Genomic DNA, 27,040 nt, shown 5'->3' with positions numbered 1-27,040 from the left:
ATCAAATATGTATGATCTGAATCAGTTCTTTATGTAGCTAGGTGAATGTAATATTAGCTTTCAGAAACTGACTCTGTGTGTCACTTCATGTGTGCCATCTTTGACTTACTGTTTCTGGTGTAATACTTGGTGATACTGTATTGTTATAGAATTAGTATCACGTTAGTGATATGGTTTGACTGCTTGCTATTGCAGTAACCTTTTTTGTAGCTCTGGTTTTCACTTGTGGTGAATTTCCAGCCAGAGCTAAAAATAATTGAAGGAAATACGTAATTTCTTTAATACACTGGTACAAATATCTGCATTTATAATATATTTTGTTAAGCTTTCTAGAATGAGTTTAAATGTTTCTGCTGCATGTGTTTTATATCTGTTTATTTTTTAAATTTGGTAATCCACTGGATTATTCTATTGCTGATTGGTCTCCGCCCAATAAACCCTATAATTTTTTCCCTATTAGAGATGCTGCTTAAATGTTATAGAAGATGAAGGGGGGAGTGAAATTTAGTATCAATTTGGTGTAGACATCAAGTTTTGTATAAAGTGGTAAGAGGATAGCAAATAAGTATTTTAATTTCAATCATTGAGGGATCGATCATAAGGTCAATTTTCACACAAGTCAGATGCAAAAACAAAGCAGTGTTCCCAGTGCTAAGTTAACTGGAGATCAGGGCACTGGATGTCTCTTTTCTCCCTTCCTCCTCCTCCCCTCCCCCCGCCCCTTGTATTTTGCATGCATGTCAGCTGTGCTACTTTTATTTACAAGAGAGAAAAGACAGATATTCCTCTTAAATTAGAAAAGATAACTTTTGCTCTGATTTCTAGTAAAAGAAAAGTAACTGAAATGATGAGAAAAGGATTTCTTAAACAGTTACTATGCAGGACTAATTGTATCACACAATGTGAATGTGAAACTTAAGGTTTCTATTAACCTGCAAAGTGAGAGTCACTTGTCTTGGATTTGTTCTTGAGTCTGAGTCAGAGCGTGGGGAGACTGGGATTTAATGATCCAGCCATTTTATTTCTACCACCTACAGTAGTAACTGCCTTGTTCACGAGAAAAAAAGGATGTAATATATAAGTGGGCTCTGAAAAGTAACTCCTAAACTATTTAATAAATCTGAGCAAATGCTTTTAAATAATCTTCAGAAAGCTAACTTGATTGAAACACCCTGACATTTTTAATGTAATATCACTACTGGAATTGTTTCCAGGAATGTTAAAGGATTAAAATAGTGTACTTCACTTGACAAATGACATTTAAAGTATTCTTAGTGATTTTAAGTTTTATGTGATTTAATTGAACCTGTTGTATCAGCATGACTCTTCCATGAGGAATATTTCATCTTTTGTTGAAACCACAATTACATTAAAATAATTTGATCCCTGTTGAAATCATGTGCTTCATGAACACAGTGCAGAGTGTGGAAGCATGATAGAACTTGTAGATAATCAGAGATGTGAACACTAGATGGGATTTTTCTGATTATTTCCTCTCTACTTGCATGTAGAAACAAGTTTCATTTGTAGCCATGTTCACAAGAAAGAAATTTGTGCACACGCTAGCAGATCTAAGTAGTTCTGAGTTTATTTTATAGTGGGGGTTTTAATTTTCCCATATTGAAATACCAACATGAATTTTTCATACCTTGATACTGTGGGCAAAGGAAAAACAAATAATCTTTTTTGATCTTGCAAAAGTAAATACACACATTCTTTGGAGCTGAGCAGATAAAAGTTTGTTAAAATGTTTCCATTTGCTAAAATATATTTAGGCAAGTGAAGCTCCCAATTTGGTGTAGAGACTTTTTTTTCCCCTCCAGCTGTTACTTTTATCACTACACGTTTTATTTTCTGTTGGTTAAAAATTGAGATGGCATCTCAGAAGTAAAAATTTAGGAGCTAGCTGGCAAGTTTCCAATAAGAGTTATGAATTTTGAGCAAATTATTTGCCTTGCTGTCAACCAAGCAGTAAATGAAGGTGTAAACAGAACATCCCTCTGCTAGCTCCTTACAAGTTCAGTTTAAATACATAGCTATTTCTCCCTAAAAATGAGGAAAAGTCATTATAAATAGCAGTTAAATTGATACTGAATTAAAAAAAAAAACTGTTAACACACTAACTTTTCAGAAGCTTACAATAATATCTAATTCCTCTATAGATTTTTTTTTAATCTGTTTTGTGCATAATTTATTTGTGTTAGTTTTCTGGAATCTACTTTTTATCTACTTTGTTACCCAAAACCATTTATTTCAGTAAAATACGTACATACAGAAATATTAAGTCTAGTTTTAATGTAACAGCAACAAAGTCCTCAATTATCACTGATTTATATTGCCCATATGTACTGGCAATACTGATAGGTTTTTTGTTCAGGTTACAAATATTTTAAACAAGAGTTTTTTCTTCTTATTACAGGTAATCTACAAAGAATTATAAGTTTGGCTTGTGCTGTTTTTCTGCTTTAAAATGCATAAAGGTAGCCTGAATTTTTTAAATGTATTTTAATTTTTTTTAGTGATATTTTGAAGGAAAAATACAACTGTCAAACTTGTTCTTCCTTGGTTATGTTGGAAGACCTGTTGGAGGTGTCTGGAACATTTTGTTGTGAGCTCCAATACTTTAATTAAAATATTGAGGATGTTGGGTCTTTATTAAAGATGTCATTTCTCCAAAATGTTACTTTACCATTGTGCTAACAAAAAAACATGCTTTTAAGCAGTCTCACTGAAAATCCCTTTGTCAATTGCTCATCTTTCACTCTTTTTACTTTTGTGATATTAACATTTTGCTAGTTCTTAAATCGTGGAAGCCCAACAGGACCTAAATTCCTAATGAAAAAAAGCACAAAAGAAACCACTTTAATAAACAAAACAAAAAACCTTTCAGACCTTCTTTACGCATCAAAGAAGCGGGGGTACGGGGGACAAACCCATTTTTTTCACTTGGAGGTCACCTTTATGCAGGAATTTTGTGACTAAATTATAAAAAATGTCAGGCCTTTCTTTATACATCAAATACACTTAAAATGGCACAAATCCAGTGTTTTCTTCCCTTTCCAGATAATCTTTTAAGGGTTTACAATCCAGAAGAATATTTTTCCCATTGCTGTTGGAGAGATTTGGATGAGACAAAAAAGTAAGAGCATTATTGGTAACCATAAATAGTTGCTGATTGTGAGTGGAGGGATAGATTGCAGGGTTGGTTTTTTGAAGTTTGCTGCTATTTATGATGCCTTAATACTGGTGCATGATCACAGTCCCAATAGGATGGTAAGAAATTGTGTCCACTGGCTGCACTAAGACTTATTTTCTTACAACTTCCCACTAGTGGTAGCAGCAGTATAGATGTGGCTGTGGGCAGCTGCCGGTATTTTAAGTGTCCTATCACGTGACTGATCAGAGCAGGTCTATACAAGCCAGAGGTTAAAATGCCAGCAACTACGTAGGTCTGGTCTGTAGTAGTAACACTCCCCTTATTGTTGCTGCCTTGTAGTGCCTGGAATCCCAGTGATACCAAAAATTTCTTACTGAAGAAATTTAATACGGTGATTGGGAAGCACTGCAACAACTAAAAAGTTGTACTGCATGACCTCAATAGACTTGAAGGATGCCCATGTCCATAACCCAGGTTAGCAGTCTCGCAGATGCTTTCTCAACTTTGCTCTGGGAGCACAACTCTACCAATCCAGGCCCTTTGGTTTAGCAGTGGGACTGAGAGTGTTTACAGAAGTTTTGGGAGAGTGACGGTCTTCCAGAGCAGCCTAACATCAGTTCTTCCCAAAGAATATTTCTGTAATCTGAAAGAAAAAAGTGAGGCAAGTAGGTGTTCATTTTTGCTTCCCTAGGGAAAGTTAATGATTCAGAAATCTTTTCTGTCTGTGCATGTTTACTGGTGAAATGAGTAATGCAACATATGGTAAACTGTAGTTAATTTTTCCTGTTGAAAACGAGTTACTAATTGTTTAGATTGCTAATAAAACTAGTTTTGACACACGTATGCAGTTCTTTAAGAATTTAGCAAAAATTAAGCTTCCCAAGGCGTGGGAATGCAGCAACCAGGTCACTGCCATGCTTTTGTTTTCTAAAACGTATGTACTTTGATAGATACAGACTCTGTCAGGGGTGGGCAAACTATGGCCCGCGGGCCACATCCGGCTCGCGGGACCATTCTGCCTGGCCTCTGAGCTCCCAGCCGGGGAGGCTAACCCCCGACCTCTCCCCTGCTGTTCCCCTTCCCCTGCAGCTATGCCACCGCACAGGCAGCGCGGCGTGCGCCCGCCCACCTCCCAGGCTTTCAAATAAGCATGTCCTGCTGCTCTGAGCGGCTTCATAAGGGTAAGGGAGGAGGTCCTGGGGGGCAGTCAGGGGACGGGGGGCGGTTGGATGGGGCGGAGGTTATGGGGGCGGGGGGGCAGTCAGGAGACAGGGAGCTGGGGGTTGGATGGAGGTGGGTCCCGGGGGGTTGGTTAGGGGAGGGGGATCCTGGGAGGGGGCGGTCAGGGGACAAGGAGCAGGGGGTTGAGGGTTCTGAGGGGCAGTCGGGGTGGGAAGTGGGAGGGGCCGGATAGGGGGCAGGCGCCAGGCTGTTTGGGGAGGCACAGCCTTGCCTACCTGGCCCTTGATACCATTTTGTAACCCTGATATGGCCCTCGGGTCAAAAAGTTTGCCCACCCCTGCTCTAAGTGGTCCACACTATCAAAGTTTCCTTTTATCCCTGTTACCTTACTGCTTTTCTACAGCCATAAAGAGTTTAAGCTCTGATATTGTGTAAGTGGCTTTATACTGAAGGCTTGTCTATGATGGGATGTTGTGCACATATGTAGTTAACACCAGTACAAACACCTAGTGTAGATGTGCTGCTCTAACATAAGTGACTTCACCAAGTAGGATACTAAGACCTTGTCTACATGGGGAGAAGCTGAAAAGCACAGTAATTCTAGATTGCCCATTCTTCTACAGCTGTGCTGATACAATTTATCTATTCCAAAGTAACCCCCACTTAGACACTGTGTGTTCTCGAATAAGTGATTTTATTCTGAAATAATTACTCATCTTCCCAAACAAAGTAAGTATTCTGGAATAAGGTAACTTTTTAAAAAATTTCTGAATAGTGTGCTCACATAGGGGAGTTATTTTGGAATAGCTTTTATTTGTAATGAGGTCCACAGATCCTCGATGTTGAGTTTCTGCTTTATGCAGACCAAACTTGTCAATTAGTAGCAGGAGAGATTGGCCCCAGTTCTGAGAAACTGCCAGTACAAATATCATCTGCCTCTTTAGCTGCAGGCAGGCAGAGTGTCTCTTCCCTAGTGCGGAGCAAAATTTAAAGAAAGGGGTGGGGAGGAGTCCTCCCTGAGGAAGTGGAGAAGTCAGGGCATGCAGACAGCACAAAAGTACCAATACAGGCCCTTTGGTTTAGCAACAGGACTGCTAAGTGTTTACAAAAGTTTTGGTAGTGTCTGGCATTTGTGTTTACCTTCCTATGTGACCCTCTTATCCAAGGCCTCATCCAGAGTAAGTCATACATGTTACCCAGGTGAAAAGGATGCTGCAGAGTCACGGGTCTGTGAAAATCAGTTTAATACAATCTAAGCCGGTGGTTTTCAAATCGTGGGTCGCGGAATGGAAGGGACTGGGTCGCAGCGGCTCTGGTCAGTCCGGCCAGTGGGAGCAGGGGGAGGAGCCTGTGGGCCAGAGCAGTGTGGAGCTGCTTGCGGACCTCCGCCTAGGAGCTGGACCTGCTAGTGGCCACTTCCAGGGCGCAACACAGTCCGCAGTGTCAGGAGAGGCGGGAAGCCTGCCTCTGCACCCCAGCTGCACCGCTGACTGGGAGCTGCTGGAGGTAAGCCCCTGCCCCAGCCCTGAGCCCCCCCCAAACCCAGAGCCCCTTCCTGCACTCCAAATCCCTCATCCCTGGTACCAGCCCAGAGTCCTGACCCCCTACTGCACCCCAACCCCCTGCCCCATCCCTGAGCCCACCAAACTTGGAGCTCCTTCCTGCACCCCAAACCCCTAATCCCCAGCCCCACCCCGGAGCTTGCACCCCCAGCCCAGAGCCCTGACCCCCTCTCGTACCTTAGCCCAAAGCTCTCCTCCCACACCTTGACCTCCTCATTCTTGGTCCCACCCTGCAGCTCTCACCCCTGCACCCTAACCCTCTGCCCCAGCCCTAAGCCCCTCCCACATCCCAAATCCCTCATCCTCATCTTAGTTGGGTCACAGGCATCAACAATTTTCTTCAACTGGGTCGCCAGGAAAAAAAGTTTGAAAACCACTGATCTAAGCAGATTCCCTATCTGTGTGGAGACACACTGTCTACAGTGTTCCTTATTTCAGTAAAGACGGGAGAAACTGAGGGATGTTATTAAAACAGTCAACCTCTCAAGGGCAGTGTACCCATTTGTATGTTTCTGTCTCTGCTGGGATCAGTGGTCTCCTCTGGATATTCTTTGTGGCCCTGTACTCACATGAGGCCACTATTGGGCTGCTCCTTATACCTCCCTGAGCTATTGCATATCTTTCCTTCAGTGAAGGTATCTTTCCCTAGGAAGATTCTAAGGTCATTCATATGGCAGATGAGTTCAAGCAGCTTCAAGCCAGGCTTTCCAATAAGAGAACCAGTAAGGACAGTTGTCTTCGCAGATGCAAACCAGGAAGGATGGGGGTGTTCACACAGAATCAAAGTGTGTCCAGGGGATGTGTTCCAAATAAGAGAGCAAGCACAATATAAGCTGGTGAGAGCTCAGGACAATCCAGTAAGATCTCACGACTTGCTCCCTTATCTGGACTATCCTTCATGTGCTGATGATTTGGGCGGAGGAAGATAAGCAGTCTATTTGCTTCCTTTGCATCTAAGAAATAACTAATGTTATGGCCAAGTGGTTCAGCTGATGTAAGTTAGATTAGTGATACTCAAACTGAGACTCTGGAGACTTTTTAATGTGTCTCCTGCAGCTCTTTGCAGCACATATTAAAACACCGTGTGATTTGGTAAATAATTAAATCAGGGTGCTTTTACTGTGTTGTTAACCAATTGTAGAATACTTGGGGGGCGGGGGGGGGGTTATGTATGTGTGTGTATTGTGGGTGGGTGGGTGTTTAAAATAAAATGAATTCTCACTGTAAAATGACTGACTAGATATTCTACAAAGCATCCTGATATATGTAAAAATAGTAAATGAAACAATGAATTCACACTACTGTGGCTTTTTTCGGGTAATGTTGATTGCTAATTTGGCTCCTGAACCACTGAGGTCTGAGTTAGATGATTCATAATGGGAACTATACCCATAGGTGTTTTCATCTACTGGTAAAGGAATTTGGTCCCTAGCAGTAGATCTTTTTGCCTCCTACTTGAAACATGAAGTTTTTCTTCAAGTGATTGCTTATGTCAATTCCAAGTAGGTATGGGCGCGCCACATGCACAGTTGTTGGAAGGGTTTTCCACTAGCGGTACCCGTCAGGTTGGCTGTGGAGCCCCTGGAGTGCACATTTATAGCGATGTATATAGGTCCCTCCCGACCCGCCGCCTCTTCAGTTCCTTTCTCTCTTGCCTCAGGCAAGCCATTCCCTTGCATTCCCTTTCTTTGTTTTGTAAATAGTTTTATTAGCATAGTATTGTTAGTTTTTAGTGTAGTTAGTAAAGTTTTTTGGGGGGGTACCTCTCTACCCCACAGGCTGTCCCCTTCAGGGACTGGGGGCATGCCTCGGTCTCAAGGCTTCAAACCCTATGCGTCCTGTCAGAAGCCTGCACAGACCGTGTCAGCGTCAGTAAGGGAGGCCGCGGCACTGGCAAAGGACCCAGCACCCAAGGACTTGTGGCACTGACGCTTTCCGGCACCAAAGACAACCTCTGTGACCTCTCGGCACTGGCGCATAAGAAGCAAAGAAGAGCCAAGAGGGGGGAATTTCTAACAGAGTAGTGGAGTGCGACTGGGCCTGCAGTGTGTGTCTCATGCTGGGACACTCAGCTCCTGCTCAGACGAAACCGACACCACTGACTCTGGCCGCACGGGCAGAACCATCGAGTCCAGTCCAGATGGACTCCCCAGGCGTGAGAAAGCCAGATGGGGGAGCTGGATATGCCATCTACCCAGGACATATTTGAGGCCGGAAGGGACCTTATAGAGATGACGGCCCAGCAGTCTCTGGCACTGGAACCTCACAAGGGGCCAGTTCTCTCCAAGGGCAAACCAGCCATGCTTTGGCAATGTTCCCCCTCTCCTCCTGCATGGCATCCGCGTGGTCCTCAAGGTTGGACTGGTTCTCGGTGCCAGAGTCCTATATCACCAGGTGGAGCAGGCACCGTTCTCGGTGAGAGGACACACACCAGGTCCCTGTGGTGCTCTGTCTTTTTCAATGGCAGGCTCCCATACAGTGGCCATTCTGGACCCCATGGGCATACCATCAAGCCCAGGGGCCAAGCTCCAGGTCCCTGTCCGTTGCCTTGAATGGGCGGGGGCCCCCATCTTCCTCAATAGTAAGGAAACATCCAAAAGGATCGGTGCCCGACCCCGTGTTGGCATCGTGCAGACAGCATCACTGGGGTAGGAACCCCGTGAATTGGAGGGTCAGGAGGAACCTGTGCCCATGGGGGCTTCTACATCTTCCTTCCTAGATGAGGCAATAGTGGGCAATAGCAGCCACATCAGGGAATAGAAATTGTATGGTGGACCATGAATGCTCACAAAATTGGGGTTGAGGTGCAGGAGGGGGTGCCTGGCTCTTGAGAGCTTCTTAAACCAATGAGATTATTCAGAGAGCTAATATCCACAATTTTTGCTCCCAAAAATAAATCTTAACTCCTCTGTATTCAAGGGCCTGCTTGAGGTTTGCCCACTGATACCAGGGTAAGAGTCTTGCCCCCTATGTCTGCATTGGTAGTACAAATTCATGAATTTCTTAAATGGACTTTGGCTAGGCCTGGCAGTTCAGACCCTCCAGAGTGGCAGGCAAGAGGCAGATTTCATCTTATCCAAATGTCCAGTGTTGTGGCTTTTTTAAAAGCAGCATCTTTTCTACATTCTCCCGAAGTGCACAGAGTTCTTTTAAATGAACTTATCTGGTTCTCAGTGCCATTACAGGCTCTCCATTTGAATCATTCATGAAGGTGTCTCATTACTTCTGAACCATTATGGTGACCTTTTTGATAGCAATCATGTTAGTTTGCACTTGTTTGATTTAGGTACTCTTTTCCTGGAAGCTGAGTTCTGCAACTTCCATAAAGAAAAAGTAGTATTCTGAACTGACCTGGTCTTCATGCCAAAGACTAACTCCATGCTCCACAAAGTATAGGAAATTGTCTTTCCATCCCTTTGCCCAGCTCTATTGCACCTAAAAGAGAAATTGTGGCATACTTTCAATGTCAGCAGAGCTCTCCAAGTACATGTTCACCTTACAGCTCAGTTAGGACAAATACTTTATCTGGTGTCAGGGAAAGAAGGCTTTGGAATTCTACGTTTCCAGATCCAATATTTTAACTCTCTCTCAAACATACAAGTAGAAAAGCATAACTCCTTCCACTCTGTAGAACTGTGGCACTTCATGAACAGATAGACCATAAGCAAAGCTGTGTTGCCAGAAGTCTCATCTGTAGATCTGCTACTTTGTCATGTGTTCAAACTTTCTTCAAAATTCTACAGGTTGGGTGTTCAGGCATCACCTTATGCTGCTTTTGGTAAATGGGTGCTCCAAGCTGTAATATCTCAGTAACTGCTCGGAAGAGGTTATTCCCTTCCACATCTGTACATAACTGTATATAGTGTCTCTCCTTTCCCTCTCTCCAGTGGACGCTACTTTGAAAATCCCAATGTTGTGGATCTGTGGCCCTCATTACAGGTAAGAACTGGAAAATGTATCCATGACTTGTCTAAAAATGTCCTTTCTTGGAGTAATGAGGTCCATAGATCTAAGCCACCCTGCATGGGCAGTTAATTGGATAAAGGTATTATATTATTAATTGACATTCAGTTTGTTGCTCATTGAATTTCTTTCTCTGTAGGAAGATTGTTCTGTTTTGTTTTAATGCTTAATTATCCTTACATGGAGTAGTTGGTTTTCCTAGGCTGTGGAAGTATCTCTACTGGTAGTTTCTCGGAGTTGGAGCCACACCTCCCTTGCCAACAATTGACAGGTTTGGTCTACCTCCAAGGCTGCATGGAGAGCAGAGATTCTGTCATGGATTTGTAGTCCTCATTACTGTAAGAACAGAAATTTTCAGTTAAGACACATACATTTTCCCATTGTGGAATACCTATTCCAGAATAGCTGTGCCAGTCAGTTCCCCCACATAGACTGCTCTAAGTGCTTACAGTGCACGTAACTTCTTTTGCACTAGTGCAACAAATTTTACAGTAGGGCTTTGCATCAGTGAATTAGTGGGGTTTTTTTAAAGGACAAATCCTGAATATTTGTAGATATTCCTTTGTTCACCTCTAGTTGACTGTCCCCAGACTTCTGTTTTTTGTCACTGATTGCAAAATTGGGCCCTTTGACACTTCCAGGTTGTTTGGTAAATAAATATTTTGAGCATATTTTGATTGCAGGTTTAGGACTTAAGGTTGTTTGCATCTCCTGTACTGATAAAATGAGAAGTTCAAATACTCTGAATAATTATTCTTTTTCTTCGTACAGACTTAATTGCTAATGCAAAGCACATAATGATTTAGGGAACTGAGTATTGCCAATGGTTAAACAACTTTTTTCTCTGGGTGAGATGATGAATTTATAATCTATGTACTATTTATAGGCTTGGCAGTATTTGATGTTTTTGTTTTATAATTTTGATGGGAAATGTCTGTTTACTTTTAAGCAGTTTCTATTTGTATCAATTTAAATTTTCATAGTGGTGGGAAACTGAGGGGATCAGACAATTAATGACAGTTGCAGAGATTCAAAAAGTAAAAGCTTTATAATTGTTAAAACACAGATTGTCAACATCACATGTCAAAATATTAGTTTGATTTTAAGGGTGTTTACTTTGTATAAGTTCTCACAACGTTTTTCTTTGTCTACCTGTAAATTTAGATTGTCGATGGAAATATGTTACATCTGTGTGTAGGGTAAAATCACCATTTACCAATAAATCTAATCCTTCCAAGCCTAGGTATTTAAGCCAAAATGAGTGAGAGCTTTGCTTTTTATTTAGTTCCTGAAAATAATCCCTCCCATAAATCTTATTTTTGTTATTTAGACTTAATTGGATGATATTAAGAAAAGGCCGTGTTTCTTCATGTGACTTTAAGATATGTCAGTGTTACTAATTGCCTATATACTGTGTTGCCATGAAGCAGTTGTTGTTGAACTCGTTTACATCAGAAAATTGCAACTCTTGGCAACAGGTTAACACCCAACATAGATTATTTAATGCTCAGTAAACTAATTCTTTATGATATGATTTTCTTTAAGTAATCCACATTTAAGAACAGTATATAGAGGAGATGCTGTCAATTAAGAGATTGACGTGTGATCCTGTAACTGGGTTTCTCACGCAGCAATGAAACCTGCAGTTCCCGAGTTGCTCTGCTAGCTAACCACTTATTTTGTAAATAAAGTAAATGCATTCCCTTTTATTTATGGGGAAGATGCACGATGCAGAAAAAGCTGAACAGATGTTGAAAACTGCGTAGATGTGACAATATAGGAGGAGACAGCCAAGAAATGGTTTCATCTAGCAGAAATTTCCAAAACTTGTGTATCCATTGGTTTGAGCATATTGAATACATTGTTTCGAGCATATTGAATACATTGTTTCAAGGATTTGTGATTCAATGCAGCAGATATGCAAATAAACCAGTGCTTTGATACAACTTTCTTTTTCACCTCACCCAATACCACTCAGATAATGTGTTTGCTGTTGAACTAATGTCATGGTAGCTATTTCAGCATTTTTAAAGGAAATATGGTTCTAATGTATTTTACACAGAATGAGATATGGGGACACCACAGAACAAAAATCATCCAGGTTTCCAACTGTAAGCAGCCAGCAGACTCCAGAGTGCTCAGAAATTATTATTAAGCATTGGGCAATTGATGAAAACTTTTAATCAGATTTTATGCTAAAATTTCATAATTAAGATTCTGGTAAAATCAACAACCTAACCTGTTACCTAAATGACCTTGCTGTAATTGCAGCTCTTATTGTGCTGCTTTGACCAATCAACCTTTTGAAATACCTGACTGAATGCATTATATCACACTCAAGTGATTTTAAGCCCTTAGCAATAAATTTGTTTCCCAGTATAGCACAAATCATTGCTGCTTTTAAAACTTGATGTGCTTTCAGTAGTTTGTCGTCTTTTACTACATGAATGTATCTGTGCAGTTAAACAAAAAGGAATGCTGTGTATAAAAGGCTTAGAAGTAATTACTGTTCATAGTTACAAAAATATTGTACTTCCCATTTATTCAGGAAAGCCATCTCTCTTCCATCCCTATATCTTAGTAACAAAGAACCAGTGATGTTGTTTCGAATAATCATAGATTACTTCAGTTTCCACAGTATGCGTCCGATGAAGTGAGCTGTAGCTCATGAAAGCTTATGCTCAAATAAATTGCTTAGTCTCTAAGGTGCCACAAGTACTCCTTTTCTTTTTGCGAATACAGACTAACACGGCTGCTACTCTGAAACCTGGGGAGAAATGCTCAGAAATGCTGAAATTTGATAACTCACTCCAGTCTTACTCAGTGGTTGTTTTTTGGTTTGTTTTTTGGTTTGTTATATGGTGGCAGAAGGCTATCCTGTGAGTTGCCACTCCAGCCATTACAGTAATTAGAGAGGCAGATAGAGACATGGCTACTGAAAGAGGGTGTATCTTTCAGCTCATCCCATGAGTCCTATTGGACTGTAGTTACTTCAGCGTGATACAGGGGCCACTAGCTGGTCATGTTCTGACTGCTGAACTCCTTGTAGTATGCCACTGTGTGGATTGTTTATTTCTGCCATTGAAGATAGGCAGAATCCCTTGTGTGATTTCTCTGGAGTCTATACACGCTTTTCTGTCTTGAAATGACCATGCTTCCACTGCTTTTTGGACCTTGCACAAGGGAGCCAGGAGTTGATTCTGAACAGAATGAACTTATTTGCTCGCTGCATTCAGTGTCAAGGAAGAGATTGCATAGTTTGTGGTAAACTTGAAATTTACAGTGATTGAATCCTAATAGTGTTAAATTGCCTAAAATGTGGCAGAGACTGCATAAAAACATAGATTGCAGTTCTTTAATCATTGTTGGCAAGACTTCTTAACATTTATTTTAATGCCAATAATTACTGAAGTTTACTTATAATTAAAAACAGTGAGGTCCACAGATCCATGACATTGGGTACTCTGCTCTATTCAGCCTTGAAGAGGGATCAAACATGTCAATCTGAGGTAGGAGAGGTGTGGCTCCACCTCAGAGAAATGACCAGATTTCATCTTCCTCTCAGGCTGAAGGCAGGCAGATCAGCTCCTGCCTGCAGCAGAGCAAATTTTAAAAAGGGAAAAAGAGAAAAAAAAGCCTTAATCTCCTGACTGTCAGGGGTCTGCCTTTATTGGGAGAAAGTATTCCATTTCTCCTAAGTTGCTGGGATGCTCCATGCCCCCTGCTCACCCATGACAGAGAAAGCTGAAAGGGAAAACCAGATGTCTACTGCCCTCCCCTGCTGATTGCATGGAGGTCTGCGCCTGTTCTATAGAGCCTTAGGCCTTTCAAATGCTTAAACAGGGACAGGGTTTCCAGCAGCCTCCCTCCCAGGAAAAAGTAGCAGCAAAATCACTCAGGCCTAGCACAGGTGACAGCAGCACCTTTGGGACAAGTAAGTAGAAGCTCCTTCCTACCTCTTACACATATAGTGGCATAGTAGGTTGAAGCACAGTATCAAAGGGGCAGCAAAGCTTCCTGCCCAGCTTCTGGAGCCTACACCCTCAGCCCAGTATTTACCCCAGGAATTGAAGTTGTGTGTGTTCAAATTGACAAGGGTGGCGTGAGGGCGGATGAAGGGTTAGACCATGATGGCAAAAGTGGGCTGTGTGGCACCATAGTAAAAACTGAAAAAGTTTCACAACCATTTTATTAGACCTAACTCATTTTAAAATCATCACAAATTAAAGTTGGCTATTCAAGCCTACTATAAAGCACTAGATCATCATCCTTCTTGATTTGTTGTAATTTTGCACAACTCTGTTAATAAACTTCTCAAATGCAGTGCATTCATCTTTGGTGGCATCTTGTGTGACCCATGCTACTAGTCCATGATATGCTCATGATCAGATAGAAGGCAACTTCTTTCTGAACTCACAATTCTGTTCAATGAGGAAAAACAATGCTCAGCTGTAGCTGTTGAAGTAGAAAGAAATGAGTTTCCACTTCTTTCACCACGGGAAACATAGCACAAAGTTTGGGTAGAATCACTAGTGGTAATAAAGAAGAAGTTGAAGTCAAATCTTCATTCGTTTGTCTCATGATATTTCACTGTGTTCAAATTTCCTGTTCTGTCCTGATCAGTAGCAGCCCCACTGTTGGTAGTGCCTCACTCTACTCAAGTATCAGTGTTTTATAAGATAGGCATCTGTAAAAGGTAAGTAGAGGTTGAGTAGAATCCAGAAGTCACTGTTGTAGATTTGTAATAATCGAGTCTGTGCACTTCTTCAGCTGGCTTAACAAACACTTCTCGTCCTCTTTACATAAGGACTCAATATAAGTGCCTTCATTAGTCAACTTCTGGACTCAAGTCTTTTTCTTCCAGTACGATTTCAAAGGATATCTCTCTGATCCAAATGTACCGTCTATTGCTGGACAAAGATCTACTGCTTTTGTAGGAGATGCCTGGATGGCATTGTTTAATGACCCAAGTGGTTTCAGTAGTAGATTTACAAGAGAGAGAATGGTGATAGTCTTCTCTGAACTTAGTAGCAAAAGTAGTCCACCAACCTCACTACTTACATCTGTCTCATCTTGATAGATACTTTCCAAAGCCAGTAATAATGGTTGCAGTAATTTTAAGACCGCAGCTAAGGGTTGCTCATGAGAAAGTCAGTGGGTTTTCCCAGGTTGGACTAATTTGAACTTCAGTCCCAGTGGATATTCCATTTTTTCCAAGACGTTCAGCCTTTTTTGGACTCTTGCTGAAAAAGTATAATGAAGGCATTCAATGTATGGCTTTTTAAATGTCTCTTGTAGATTCTGCAGCTTATACTAGTGTTAATTGGAGTAGGTGGCCTCTGCAGTCTGTATAAGAGAGATTAGGGTTACGCTTTCCTCTGAGTAAAACCTGTACTCCCCTATGGCTTCCAGAGAAGTTTGTAGCTTCATCAAATGCACAAGCAGCCATCGGTTTGGGGTTCAGTTTACAAGCATTTAACTCCTGTAAGATGTGGGTTGTCACCGATGCAGCTGATGTCTTCTATAATCTGAACATCTAGAAATGGATCTATTGGCCTACCACTGACCTCAAAATAACATACACAGTGACTTAATACTTGATGCTCATTTGAATTGGTCCAGTTATCAGCCATGTGTACACGTTTTTTGAATGTGGTGAGAGAGTTCACTTTTTCACCTGCTGAGTCTCACTGTTACGCCGCATGCCAGCTAGTTGAGTTTCTTGCTGAAAGATAGTGAGCATTTTCTGATCTTGTGCGGAACCAGCGGCCAACTTCAGGATTAAAAAGTGGCAATGCACTTTACAAACTGGAGGCCAATGTTGTGTGTGGTATCTCTTGCTTAAATAGAAAGTATGATGTGACAGCTCTGTTTGTTCACATAAACTGTGTTGTGCCTTCAGCATTAACAGCCTCATTAAGTACTTCTAAAATTGGCTTTGACAGTGACTGGCTTATAAGGCTTTCTGCATGTTGATGCAATCCAGAGGCTTGGTGTTTTGCAGCCTTTTCACTTAGTTTGTCAGTATTGGCTTTGCTGATTGGTCTGGCAAACAAAGCCCCTCCACTCTTACTATATTAATTCATGGTATGCCCACATCTTGAATACAGATTCCATATGAGGAGAGATTAAGACTCGGATTTATCCCCCCATAGTCATTTATTTTCAAACTGATACGATAGAGGTCTATAAAATCTTGACTGGTATGGTGAAAGTGAAAAAGTAAATGTTTACTCCTTCACATAATATAGGAACTAGAGGGTCACCTAATGAAATTAATAGGCAGCAGGTTTAAAACAAAAGGAAGTACTACTTCACACAGTGCATAGTCAACATGTGGAACTTTTTGCCAGGGGATGTTGTGAAAGCCAAAACTATAACAGGATTCAAAAAAGAACTAGATATGTTCATGGAGAATAGGTCCATCAATGGCTTTTAGCTTGGTTGGTCAGGGATATAACACCATGCTTTGAGTGTCCCTAGCATCTGTTCACCAGAGGGCTGGGAGTGGATGACTGGATGGATCACTCAATGATTGCCTGTCCTGTTCATTCCTTTTGAATTATCTGCCATTGGCCACTGTCAGAAGACAGGATACTGGGCTAGATGGACCATTGGTCTGACCTGGTGTAACTGTTGGTATGTAAACATTAATTATTTAGTACAGAAACTTCCCAAGATAATCTCTTGAGGTCGCGACAATGTGAGATAACCATGGAAAATAGTGCATATTAAAAATCTTGGCCTATTGGGAAATGTATATTTAAATAAATTTCCCAGTCACAATCTAGCATTCTGGGGTCAAAGGCACTAAAACATAGTCCAACCAGCAAATTTTCCTTTAATGTGCCCCTCCTTTGTCCCTCCACTGTATCCCACTCATAGTTGTCCTTCATCAGTGGAGATCCAGAGTTTAGAGGTGCTTTTGTGTGAGTTCACTTCCCACCCTGATATGGGGGAAGGGAGAAGGCACCTTGCTCATTCCTCCAGCTGCTCACCACTTGCTCCAATTGCTCACTCTGGCCGCTGTTGTTTGTCCTGCCAGCATTCACTCCAGTGCTCTGTCACCAATGGCACTGCGCCATCACCTTCTGCTGCCACTGTGACCTCTGGAAGTCAGTCTCTTGAGGTTCCACCTAGCTGTATGATTTCAGCTCTCAGTGGAGGAACCTCACACCTCTTCCACAGAAGCTGCCCCCCACAGCAGGTCTAAGCTCTTAGAGCCCACACCACCAAGAAAAACATCTGTCCCCCACCCTCTCTCTTTTGACGTCCTCAATCAGAGCAGACTAAGTACAGTTCTGCTGCCCTTTACTCATACAATAATGATAACATTTCGTTACTCCTGCATTCAATATTAAAGTGATTTGTAACCTAGCACCAGCCAAAATTGATTACTTGGGCAACACAGCTCTGTTTGCTGGATACCTACACAGAGTAGGTGTGTTCATGTAAATACAGCATCTCCTCTCCTCTCTTGCCCCCCCACCCCACCCCCGGCTCATCACTAGCTGTCGGGAGAACTCATTCAGATCTTGCTTACAAATCATAATTTGAAATTATTAGGATGGCCAACATCTCTGAAACAAATGTGCCAACATTGTCCTTAAAAACAGCTGGGTGAAGAAGCTGGTCTTTGTTCATACTTTTCAAACCTGTTATGCTTTTTCATGTACAAGTATTTTATCATATACTATATAGGCTTTTAAAGTGTGTATTAATGTTTCAATTTAAATTCAAATTTCCAACCAAAGACTAAATTGGCAACACTGCTTGTTAACTAGTTGACCACTGGAAGGGTCATGGGGAAATTGTGGTGGGGGGAGGGGAGGGAAATCCATGTCACAGCTGTATATGTTGACTGCAGAGCAGCTGCCCTTAGAAAAGCTGTCATTAAATATCCCTGCTCATACATACTGTGAGTGTGTATTAGTGGGTCAGGGATTTTCTGCCACATCAATATATTGGGAAAGCATCAGGCTGCCATCCTCAGCTGCTGTTGCTGGTCACCATGCCTTAACTGTTGGGCTGTCTTTCCCAGCGATCACTGTAGATCACCAGGCACTAATGTCAAGTTTATTGTTCCCAGCTTTTGTTGCAGGTTGCCGTGCCTCACTTCCATCTCCATGCCTCAGCAGATGGCTATGGCGTGATAAGAGGGACAGAAGTCTAGATGAGGAAGAACTGGCAGGTAGTGAGGGACCTCTTGGCCTGCCCTTTTTCTCTTGCCCCACATGTCTTCTGGCCTCCCTTTTATAAAGTCAGATGATTCCTTGGTGTCCACAAGTCACACTTATCCTTGTGTCACTATTGAAGATAAATGTTCCTTTTTCACTGGTGGTTATGGACTTGTTTTGAATTGGGAAAAAATTGTACCTCAGAATGGCCTCCTCACTGTATAGAGCCTTCATAGGCAGCCAAGTCCAGGCAGGCATAATCTCTGCTTCCTCCTGCAGGCATGAAAACTATCAAGGACATCAGGCCAACAAAAATAAATGAACAAAAGAGAACTGTCCTTTGACATAGAAAGTGCTCCCACATACTTTCACAAGCAGTGAGAACAAGGGTGGACAATGTTGCAAGTATGTCTCTTCCAACCTATTTAAAAAAATGCACAGCCTAAGAGCTTTTGCCTGAGCTGTGCAAGCAGGGCAAGCAGACAGCCATCCTAGATCTCCTGTGAATGGGAACAGTAGAACCTGCAACCCTCTTTAGTGGAACTGGGCCTTTCTCCATATTGTTCCTAGTTCAAAAAAAAAAGTCACAAATGTACACGGTACTACTTGTCATCATGTAGCTAACCAGATCCATAAAGAAATGAAAATGCAAGATGGAGATATAAAAATCCACGCAAGCTGCCATCAATGAAGATGTGAAGGATGCTTGTCTCCATATCCCAATTAGATATCCCATTTAGTAAGATGATTCCTAAATTTTACTCTTGGAGCACAGCATTACCAATGCAGGTCCTTTCCCCTTTGCCCTAGAGCTGTTGCATGTCCTGGTAAAGAAACATATTCTCTAAGATAGATCTGCTTGCCTCTGATGTAAAAACCAAGGTGTCAGGGTTATCAGCGGGATCACAGAGCCAAGGCAACAGATGCATTGTTGCAAAGATGGCCAAAAGAGTCTTACATGCTGACATGTTGCATTCCATATGTTTTATGAAAATATGTTTATAAGTGTGAAATATAATGTAACTGGAATATGCTGTATGCAAAAGGTCTCTTGTAAGGTATCATTGCAAAGCTTATAATCTATTAGTGTGTTCATCCTATTTGTATGGATGTATCATTCTTGTATCTGAAGCTAGAAATATGAAGTATTACTCCGATGTCCTATTGTAATTCTGCAAAGTGTGGGCCATTAATGATGGCTTGGAATCTTGATGGCTCCCATTGACTAGGACAATTGGTTGTAAATGGCTCTTTTTACTTGTAAGTCTTCCTGTGTTCCTGAGAGTCAGGCCAGGAAGAATGGAGGTTTGGGGGTCTCACAGGACATGTGACCATGTCACCTGGTAGTGGAATCTATCTTAAACCTGATGCTTTTCCATTTAGGAGGAGGGGTGGGGATCCAGAGAGACAAAAGATTCCTGCCTTGTGCCAAAGCTATAAAAGGGGGTGGAACACAACAAAGGGAGCTGCAGTCATGAGAGAACCCCTAGTTACCACCGGAGCTGGAACTAACAAGAACTGTACCGGGGGAAGGATTGGGCCCAGACTAAGGAGGAGTCTAGTTGGTATAAAAAAAAAAAAAAAAAAAGCTTATTGGAACCTCTCTGAGGGTGAGATTTACCTGTATTCAGTTTCTTCAATGTATTAGGCTTAGACTTGTGTGTTTTGTTTTATTTTGCTTGGTAACTTACTTTGTTCTGTCCGTTACTACTTGAAACCACTTAAATCCTACTTTTTATACTTAATAAAATCATTTGTATTAACCTAGAGTAAGTGATTAATATCTGGGGGAACAAACAGCTTTGCATATCTCTCTATCAGTGTTATAGAGGGTAGACAATTTGAGTTTAGCCTGTATAAGCTTTATACAGAGTAAAACTGATTTATTTGGGGTTTGGATCCCCTTGTGAACTGGGTGTCTGGGTGCTGGAGATAGGTGACTTGCTGAGCAGTTTTTGGTAAAAGCCTGCAGCTTTGGGGGTGTGGACCAGACCTGGGTCTGTGTTGCAGCAAACTGGCATGTCTGGCTCGACCAGGCAGAGTCTCGAGTCCCAAGCTGACAGGGAAAATGGGCTCAGAGATAGTTTCAGAACATCAGGTAACAGTCCCAAGGCGGTCTCTGTGACTGAACCAGTCACACATGCCTTCCCCCTCTCTCTCTCCTCACCAAAGCACCACAGGAAGATCAAGAGAGAAGCAGCACTGTTAATTATGGTATCCCCATTTTGGCTAGGGAGGACTTGGTTTTAGAGCCCTGTGCTGGACTAATGTACAACTTTGCAGCAGGATGGGGATCCACTGTCATAATAGTGGGAGCAGGATTACAGAATAGCTACGCACAGAGCTCTACCTAGGTTCTCTTACCTCTTTGACATGGAACAGAGACAACTCCCATCTGTTTTCCATCCAGAAGGGATACACTGTTACATGGGCCAGTCATGCATCAGAATTCAGACAGTCTTAGCCTAGCTGCCTGGCCCTTCAACAGAATCTCTTAAGCCAGGAAAGCTATTCAGAGAGCTAGTATCCATTATTTCAGCTTCCAGAAATCTAACAATTCAGTTATTCAAGGGCCAGGTTGAGCTTTAACAGTTGGTGGAAGGACAGGTGTCTCACCCCTGTCTGTATCTGTGCTACAGATTCTCAAATATCTTTAAAGGGACTCTGTTTAGACTTACACGGCTACAATGACTCTGGTTAGGCGTGGCAGTTGACTTTCCAGAATCAGGTTGTTTCTTTGTCTAGTATTCTGTGTGCTGTAGACAATTAATGATTTAATCTTATTCAGATGTCCTGTGCTTTTCTTATAAGAGCACCATCTCTTTATATCCTCCTGATGTTCATAAAGTTATTTTATGTGATCTTACCTGGTTCTCAATGCCATTACTGGCCCTACATTTCAACCGTTAACGAAGGTGTCTTACTTTCTAACTGTAAAATAGCTTTTTTTGATGAGCTGTGTTTTCACAGGATGTCTAAGTTAGGATCTCTTTTTTTCCTGGAACTTCACTACTGCACCTTTAAAAATGCTAAAAGAGTACTCAGAATTGATCCTGTCTTCATAGGGAAGATGAACTCCATGTTCAACAGAGCATAGGAAATTGTTCTTGCATCCTTCTGTCCAGCTACATCACACTCCAAAGAGAAACTGTGGCATTCTTCGGATGTCTGCAGAGCTTTCAAAGTATATATTCACCACACAGATCAGGCCAAGACAGCAAATGCTTTGTGCTTTATTATCCAGTGTCAAAGGAAAAGAAGGCTTTGAAATCCTCCACTTCCATCATGCAACGTCAGAGCCCACTCCTTCATAGCCATGGCAGCTTCATGGGCAGAAAGGTTGTGCCTCATACAAGGAAATCAGAAAAGCAGCCACCTGGTCAACTATTCTACAAGCTGGACATCCAGTCACCATCTGATGCTGCCTTCAGTGAGGATGGGTACTCTTCATTGTAGTATCCCAGTAGCTCTTAGGAAAAGGGTTATCCCGTTTTGCATCTGTACATAATGGTATGTAGTTCTCCCTCCCACTCCAAGTGGACACTGCTATGAAAATCCCAGTGTCATGGATCTATGACCCTCATTACGAATAAGACTAGGAAAATTTATCCATGACTTGTCTGAAAATTTCCTTTCTTGGAGTAATAAGGTTCAGGGTGTTACCCACCCACTCTAGGGCATCCCAGTTTACCTTTATGTGGGTTCAAGGCGTAACCCGGTTAACTTAGGCACCCCCATCTGTACCCCGTTCCTAGGGCTCAGAGTGTAATCTTTGTGAGTGTGCAGGGCCTTTTCCCAGTGAAAGAGCCTTACACAGTAATATCCTTAACCTCTATTTTATCAACAGTCACCAAGTAGAATACACACCCTAAGCATACAATGCTATGCTCACTGATCCTTTTTCCTTGTTGGCCAGGCGAGGTCTGTCTCATCTGGGTTCTGGTTGCTGCATGTCACGGTTGTGCATAGGATTCTAGCAGCTCTGATCTTGGGCTGTGTCTTGGAGGTGAGTTGTTCTTCTTCTTCCAGGTCTTTATTCTTTCTTTCTGTCTTCCCCCACCCATCCAGTCTCCTTCTTGGGCTTCAGTTTATATAGTGAAACTTGAGTCCTACTTAGCTATATAGTAACCAATCATTTTACCAAAGTATTACAGAATAATTCTTTGACCAGTCCTAACATATTGCGAAACAATTGTTTAACCAATCATACCCCATCACATTAGTTGACTTAAATCTTGCAAAATTAGCTTTGCAACAGATAGAAACAATCAAAGAACCAAAGACCATACAGATAAACAATAGAGAAGTGGGAAATACGAAGGCAAAACAATAAAGTATAGTTTTCAGTCACAAATATTGATAAGTGATTCCTTACCAGATAGAATATTGTCGAAGTTTTCTTTAAATATCTTGAGCTATGTTTCGTTATCTGGTGATGGTGGGTACTATTAGGACAGGAGTGCCTTCTTAACAACCTGATATTACATTGTTTTAATGTCATTTAGATGGAATGTGAGAATGTGACTTTCTACTTCGTGGCTCGTAGCAGGAGAAGAAGGCCGCAACTCTTACAACAGATCCAATCCACCAGAAATATGCTGTTAATTGGGGAAAATACTGAATTATTTTTCATACTCAGTTTGTTGTTTGAATTCCTTGCTCAAACATAAGAACAGCCATATTGGATCAGACCAGTGGTCCATCTGTCCCAGTATCCTGTCTTCCAACAGTGACCAATGCCTAGTGATTCAGAGGGAATAAACAGAACTGCAATGCCGAGCCCCGGTCGTGTCATGGGGCGGCAGCCAGGAGCTGCAGTGTTGGAGGCCTGAGCCACGGTGGCATTGTGGGGCTGGGAGCTGCATGGGTGAAGCTCTGAACCCTATTACTGCCGTGGAGCTGAATCACAGAGCCTGGGTGCCCCTCCTCACAGGCTTAAGCAGGGAGCCAGAGTGCTGAAGTGAGAGCTGGGAACTGAAGCCCAGATCTGTGGTGCCTCTGCAGGCTGAAGCCCCTTCCCCCAGGGGGCTGAAGCCAAAGCCCCTGGCCCGGCTTCATCCCCAGGATGTGAGGCTCAGACTTGTGGGTCAGCCATTGGGATGTGGGCCTCACAGCTGTAGGTCAGCCTCAACATTTTCTGGCCCAGTGCTTGTTCTGCTCCCGGAGACCTGACATGTGAGAGCTCACTCCTTGGTTTCTGCCCTGGGCCCAGTGAGTCTCATGCCAGCCTTGCAGGTTACATAGCTCTATTTACTGGGTGGAAAGGAGCTATTTCAGTGTGAGAAGAACAAGTTACACAGCACAGAGAAAATTGGTGTAAACATAAACAATACATACTAATTATGGATACATTTTTAATTCAGCCATCAGCTTCAAAACAACAAAACCCACAGAGCAGTGATACTGAACTTCCTTCAACAAGTTCAACCACCATAAGGGCTGAAGAATACCAAGGAGGTGGTGATCGTAAAAAACCATAAAGCCGTTATTAACCTTTCAAAATTTAGGAAATACAAAGACAGCTATCTAAATTTTTGGTTTTATTTGTTCTGGAAGTGGTGATCTACCTCAACCTCAGTGTGTAATTTGTGCATAAGTACTGTCTAATGGATGTTTGAAACCCTCCAAATTGCAGACATTTATTTACAAACAATGAAATCTAGAAGGATAAGCATGGTTCATTTTTTGAGCAAAAGGCCAAGGAGTTGCTTGGTACTAAAGCAGTAGTGAAATCCACAGCTAGGACGGGTAAAAAGCTTTTAAGATCATTTTAGATAGAGGCTAGAAAATTGCTAAAACAAAAAATCACATACAGTTACTGAGACTTTGTTAATGCCTTGTGTTGAAATAATAACTATGTCTACACTACAAAATTAGGTCGAATTTATAGAAGTCGTTTTTGTAGAAAGCGGTTTTATACAGTTGTTTGTGTCCCCACACAAGTGCTCTAAGTGCATGTAGTCGGCGGAGTGTGTCCACAGTACCAAGGCAACCGTCGACTTCCGGAGCGTTGCACTGTGGGTGGCTATCCCACAGTTCCTGCAGTCTCCACCGCCAGTTTGAATTCTGGGTAGAAATCCCAGTGCCTGATGGGGCTAAAACATTGTCGCTGGTGGTTCTGGGTATATATAGTCAGGCCCCCGTTCCCTCCTTCCCTCCGTGAAAGCAAGGGCATACAATCGTTTTGCGCCTTTTTTCTTGGGTTACCTGTGCAGACACCATATCACGGCAAGCATGGAGCCTTTTCAGCTAACCGTCACCGTATGTCTCCTGGGTGCTGGCAGAGGTGGTACTGCATTGCTACACAGCAGCAGTTAATTGCCTGTTGACAGCAGACAGTGCAGTATGACTGGTAGCGGTCATTGACGTAGTCCTGGGTGCTCTTTTAATCGGGCGCCTGGGCAAACATGGGAGTGACTCAGCCAGGTCCTTTCCCTTGTTTTGTCTCGTGGCGATTCAGTCCTACCGGCAATGCGCTGTCTTTTAACCTCCAGCCAGCAGAAGATGATGGCCAGTAGTCATACTGCACCGTCTTCTGCCGAGCATCCAGGAGATGACGGCTAGCGGTTGTACTGCACAGTCTGCTGCCAGCAAGATGTATAAAGATAGATGAAGTGGCTCAAAAGAAGAAATAGACCAGATTTGTTTTGTATTCATTTTCTCCTCCCTCCCTCCTTCCCTCTGTGAAATCAACGGCCTGCTAAACCCAGTTTTGAGTTCTATCCTTGAGGTTTTGAGTTCTATCCTTGCAGGGGCCATTCAGTTTCTCAAAAGCCACTCCCTTTGCTGATTTTTAATTCCCTGTAAGCCAATCCTGTAAGCCATGTTGTCAGTCGCCCCTCCCTCTGTCAGGGCAACGACAGATAATCGTTCCGGGCCTTTTTTCTGTGCAGACACCATACCACGGCAAGCATGGAGTCTGCTCAGATCACTTTGGCAATTAGGAGCACATTAAACACCACGTGCATTATCCAGCAGTATATGCAGCACCAGAACCTGGCAAAGTGATACCGGGTGAGTAGGTGACGTCAGCGCGGTTATGTGAGTGATGAGGACATGGACACAGACTTCTCTCAAAGCATGGGCCCTGGCAATGTGGGCATCATGGTGCTAATGGGGCAGGTTCATGCTGTGGAACGCCGATTCTGGGCTCGGGAAACAAGCACAGACTGGTGGGACCGCATAGTGTTGCAGGTCTGGGACGATTCCTAGTGGTTGCAAAATTTTCTCATGCATAAGGGCACTTTCATGGAACTTTGACTTGCTTTCCCCTTCCTTGAGGCGCAAGAATACCTAATGAGAGCAGCCCTCACAGCTGAGAAGTGAGGGGCAGTAGCCCTGTGGAAGCTTGCAATGCCAGACAGCTACCGGTGAGTCGAGAATCAATTTGGAGTGGGCAAATCTACTGTTGGGACTGCTGTGATGCAAGTAGCCCATGCAATCAAAGATCTGCTGATATCAAGGGTAGTGACCCTGGGAAATGTGCAGGTCATAGTGGATGGCTTTGCTGCAATGGGATTCCCTAACTGTGGTGGGGCCATAGACGGAACCCATATCCCTATGTTGGCACCGGAGCACCAAGCCGCCGAGGACATAAACCGCAAGGGGTACTTTTCAATAGTGCTGCAAGCTCTGGTGGATCACAAGGGACGTTTCACCAACATCAACATGGGATGGCCGGGAAAAGTGCATGACGCTCGCATCTTCAGGAACTCTGGTCTGTTTCAAAAGCTGCAGGAAGGGACTTTATTCCCAGACCAGAAAATAACTGTTGGGGATGTTGAAATGCCTATAGTTATCCTTGGGGACCCAGCCTACCCCTTAATGCCATGGCTCATGAAGCCGTACATAGGCATCCTGGACAGTAGTCAGGAGCTGTTCAACTACAGGCTGAGCAAGTGCAGAATGGTGGTAGAATGTGCATTTGGATGTTTAAAGGTGCACTGGCGCAGTTTACTGACTCGCTTAGACCTCAGCGAAACCAGTATTCCCACTGTTATTACTGCTTGCTGTGCACTCCACAATATCTGTGAGAGTAAGGGGGAGACGTTTATGGCGGGATGGGAGGTTGAGGCAAATCGCCTGGCTGCTGGTTACGTGCAGCCAGATACCAGGGTGGTTAGAAGAGCACAGGAGGGCGCGCTGCGCATCAGAGAAGCTTTGAAAACCAGTTTCATGACTGGCCAGGCTATGGTGTGAAAGTTCTGTTTGTTTCTCCTTGATGAAACCCCCCGCCCCTTGGTTCACTCTACTTCCCTGTAAGCTAACCGCCCTCCCCTCCTCCTTTCGATCACCGCTTGCAGAGGCAATAAAGTCATTGTTGCTTCACATTCATCCATTCTTTATTCATTCATCACACAAATAGAGGGCTGACTACCTAGGTAGCCCAGGAGGGGTGGTGGAGGAGAGAAGCACGAGGAGGGGTGGTGGAGGAGGAAACGACAAGGCCACACAGCACTTTAAAAGTTTAAAACTTTAAAACTTATTGAATGCCAGCCTTCTGTTGCTTGGGCAATCCTCTGGGGTGGAGTGGCTGGGTGGCTGGAGGCCCCCCCACCGCGTTCTTGGGCGTCTGGGTGAGGAGGCTATGGAACTTGGGGAGGAGGGCGGTTGGTTACACAGGGACTATAGCGGCGGTCTGTGCTCCTGCTGCCTTTCCTGCAGCTCAACCATGCGCTGGAGCATATTGGTTTGATCCTCCAGCAGCCTCAGCATTCAATCCAGCCTCTTCTCATCATGCTGTCGCCACCTTTCAGCTTCAGCGCTCTCTTCAGCCCACCACCTCTCCTCCTGGTCATATTGTGCTTTCCTGCACTCGGACATTGTCTGCCTCCACGCGTTCGTCTGTGCTATGTCAGTGTGGGAGGACAGCATGAGCTTAGAGAACATTTCATCACAAGTGCGTTTTTTTCACCTTCTAATCTTCATTAGCCTCTGGGAAGGAGAAGATCCTGTGATCCTTGAAACACATGCAGCTGGTGGAGAAAAAACAGGCAGTG

General features: G+C 43.1%; 1 protein-coding gene across 31 annotated transcripts in view; it reads left to right on the top strand.

The window, feature by feature from the left end:
• The window catches only part of PLEKHA5 (pleckstrin homology domain containing A5), a 273,041-nt gene that overhangs the window by 111,629 nt on the left and 134,372 nt on the right, over positions 1–27,040 (top strand). The window contains exons 4-5 of one of the 31 annotated variants that reach the window (XR_012155751.1): positions 3,064–3,139; positions 17,954–18,035. The exons of 29 other annotated variants lie outside the window; for them this stretch is intronic. Coding sequence is in view for 1 of the 2 variants with exons in the window: in XM_073318935.1 (XP_073175036.1) it covers positions 17,954–18,017 (64 nt within the window). In the remaining variant the exon portion in view is untranslated. Of the gene's footprint in view, positions 1–3,063; positions 3,140–17,953; positions 18,056–27,040 lie in introns of those variants that run through there. One more of the 31 variants, XM_073318935.1, reaches the window with a different exon arrangement.

This window comes from Lepidochelys kempii, chromosome 1 (genome assembly GCF_965140265.1).
Source record: "Lepidochelys kempii isolate rLepKem1 chromosome 1, rLepKem1.hap2, whole genome shotgun sequence".
Taxonomy (NCBI): Eukaryota; Metazoa; Chordata; order Testudines; family Cheloniidae; genus Lepidochelys; species Lepidochelys kempii.
This window is presented reverse-complemented; position numbering and strand designations above follow the sequence as displayed.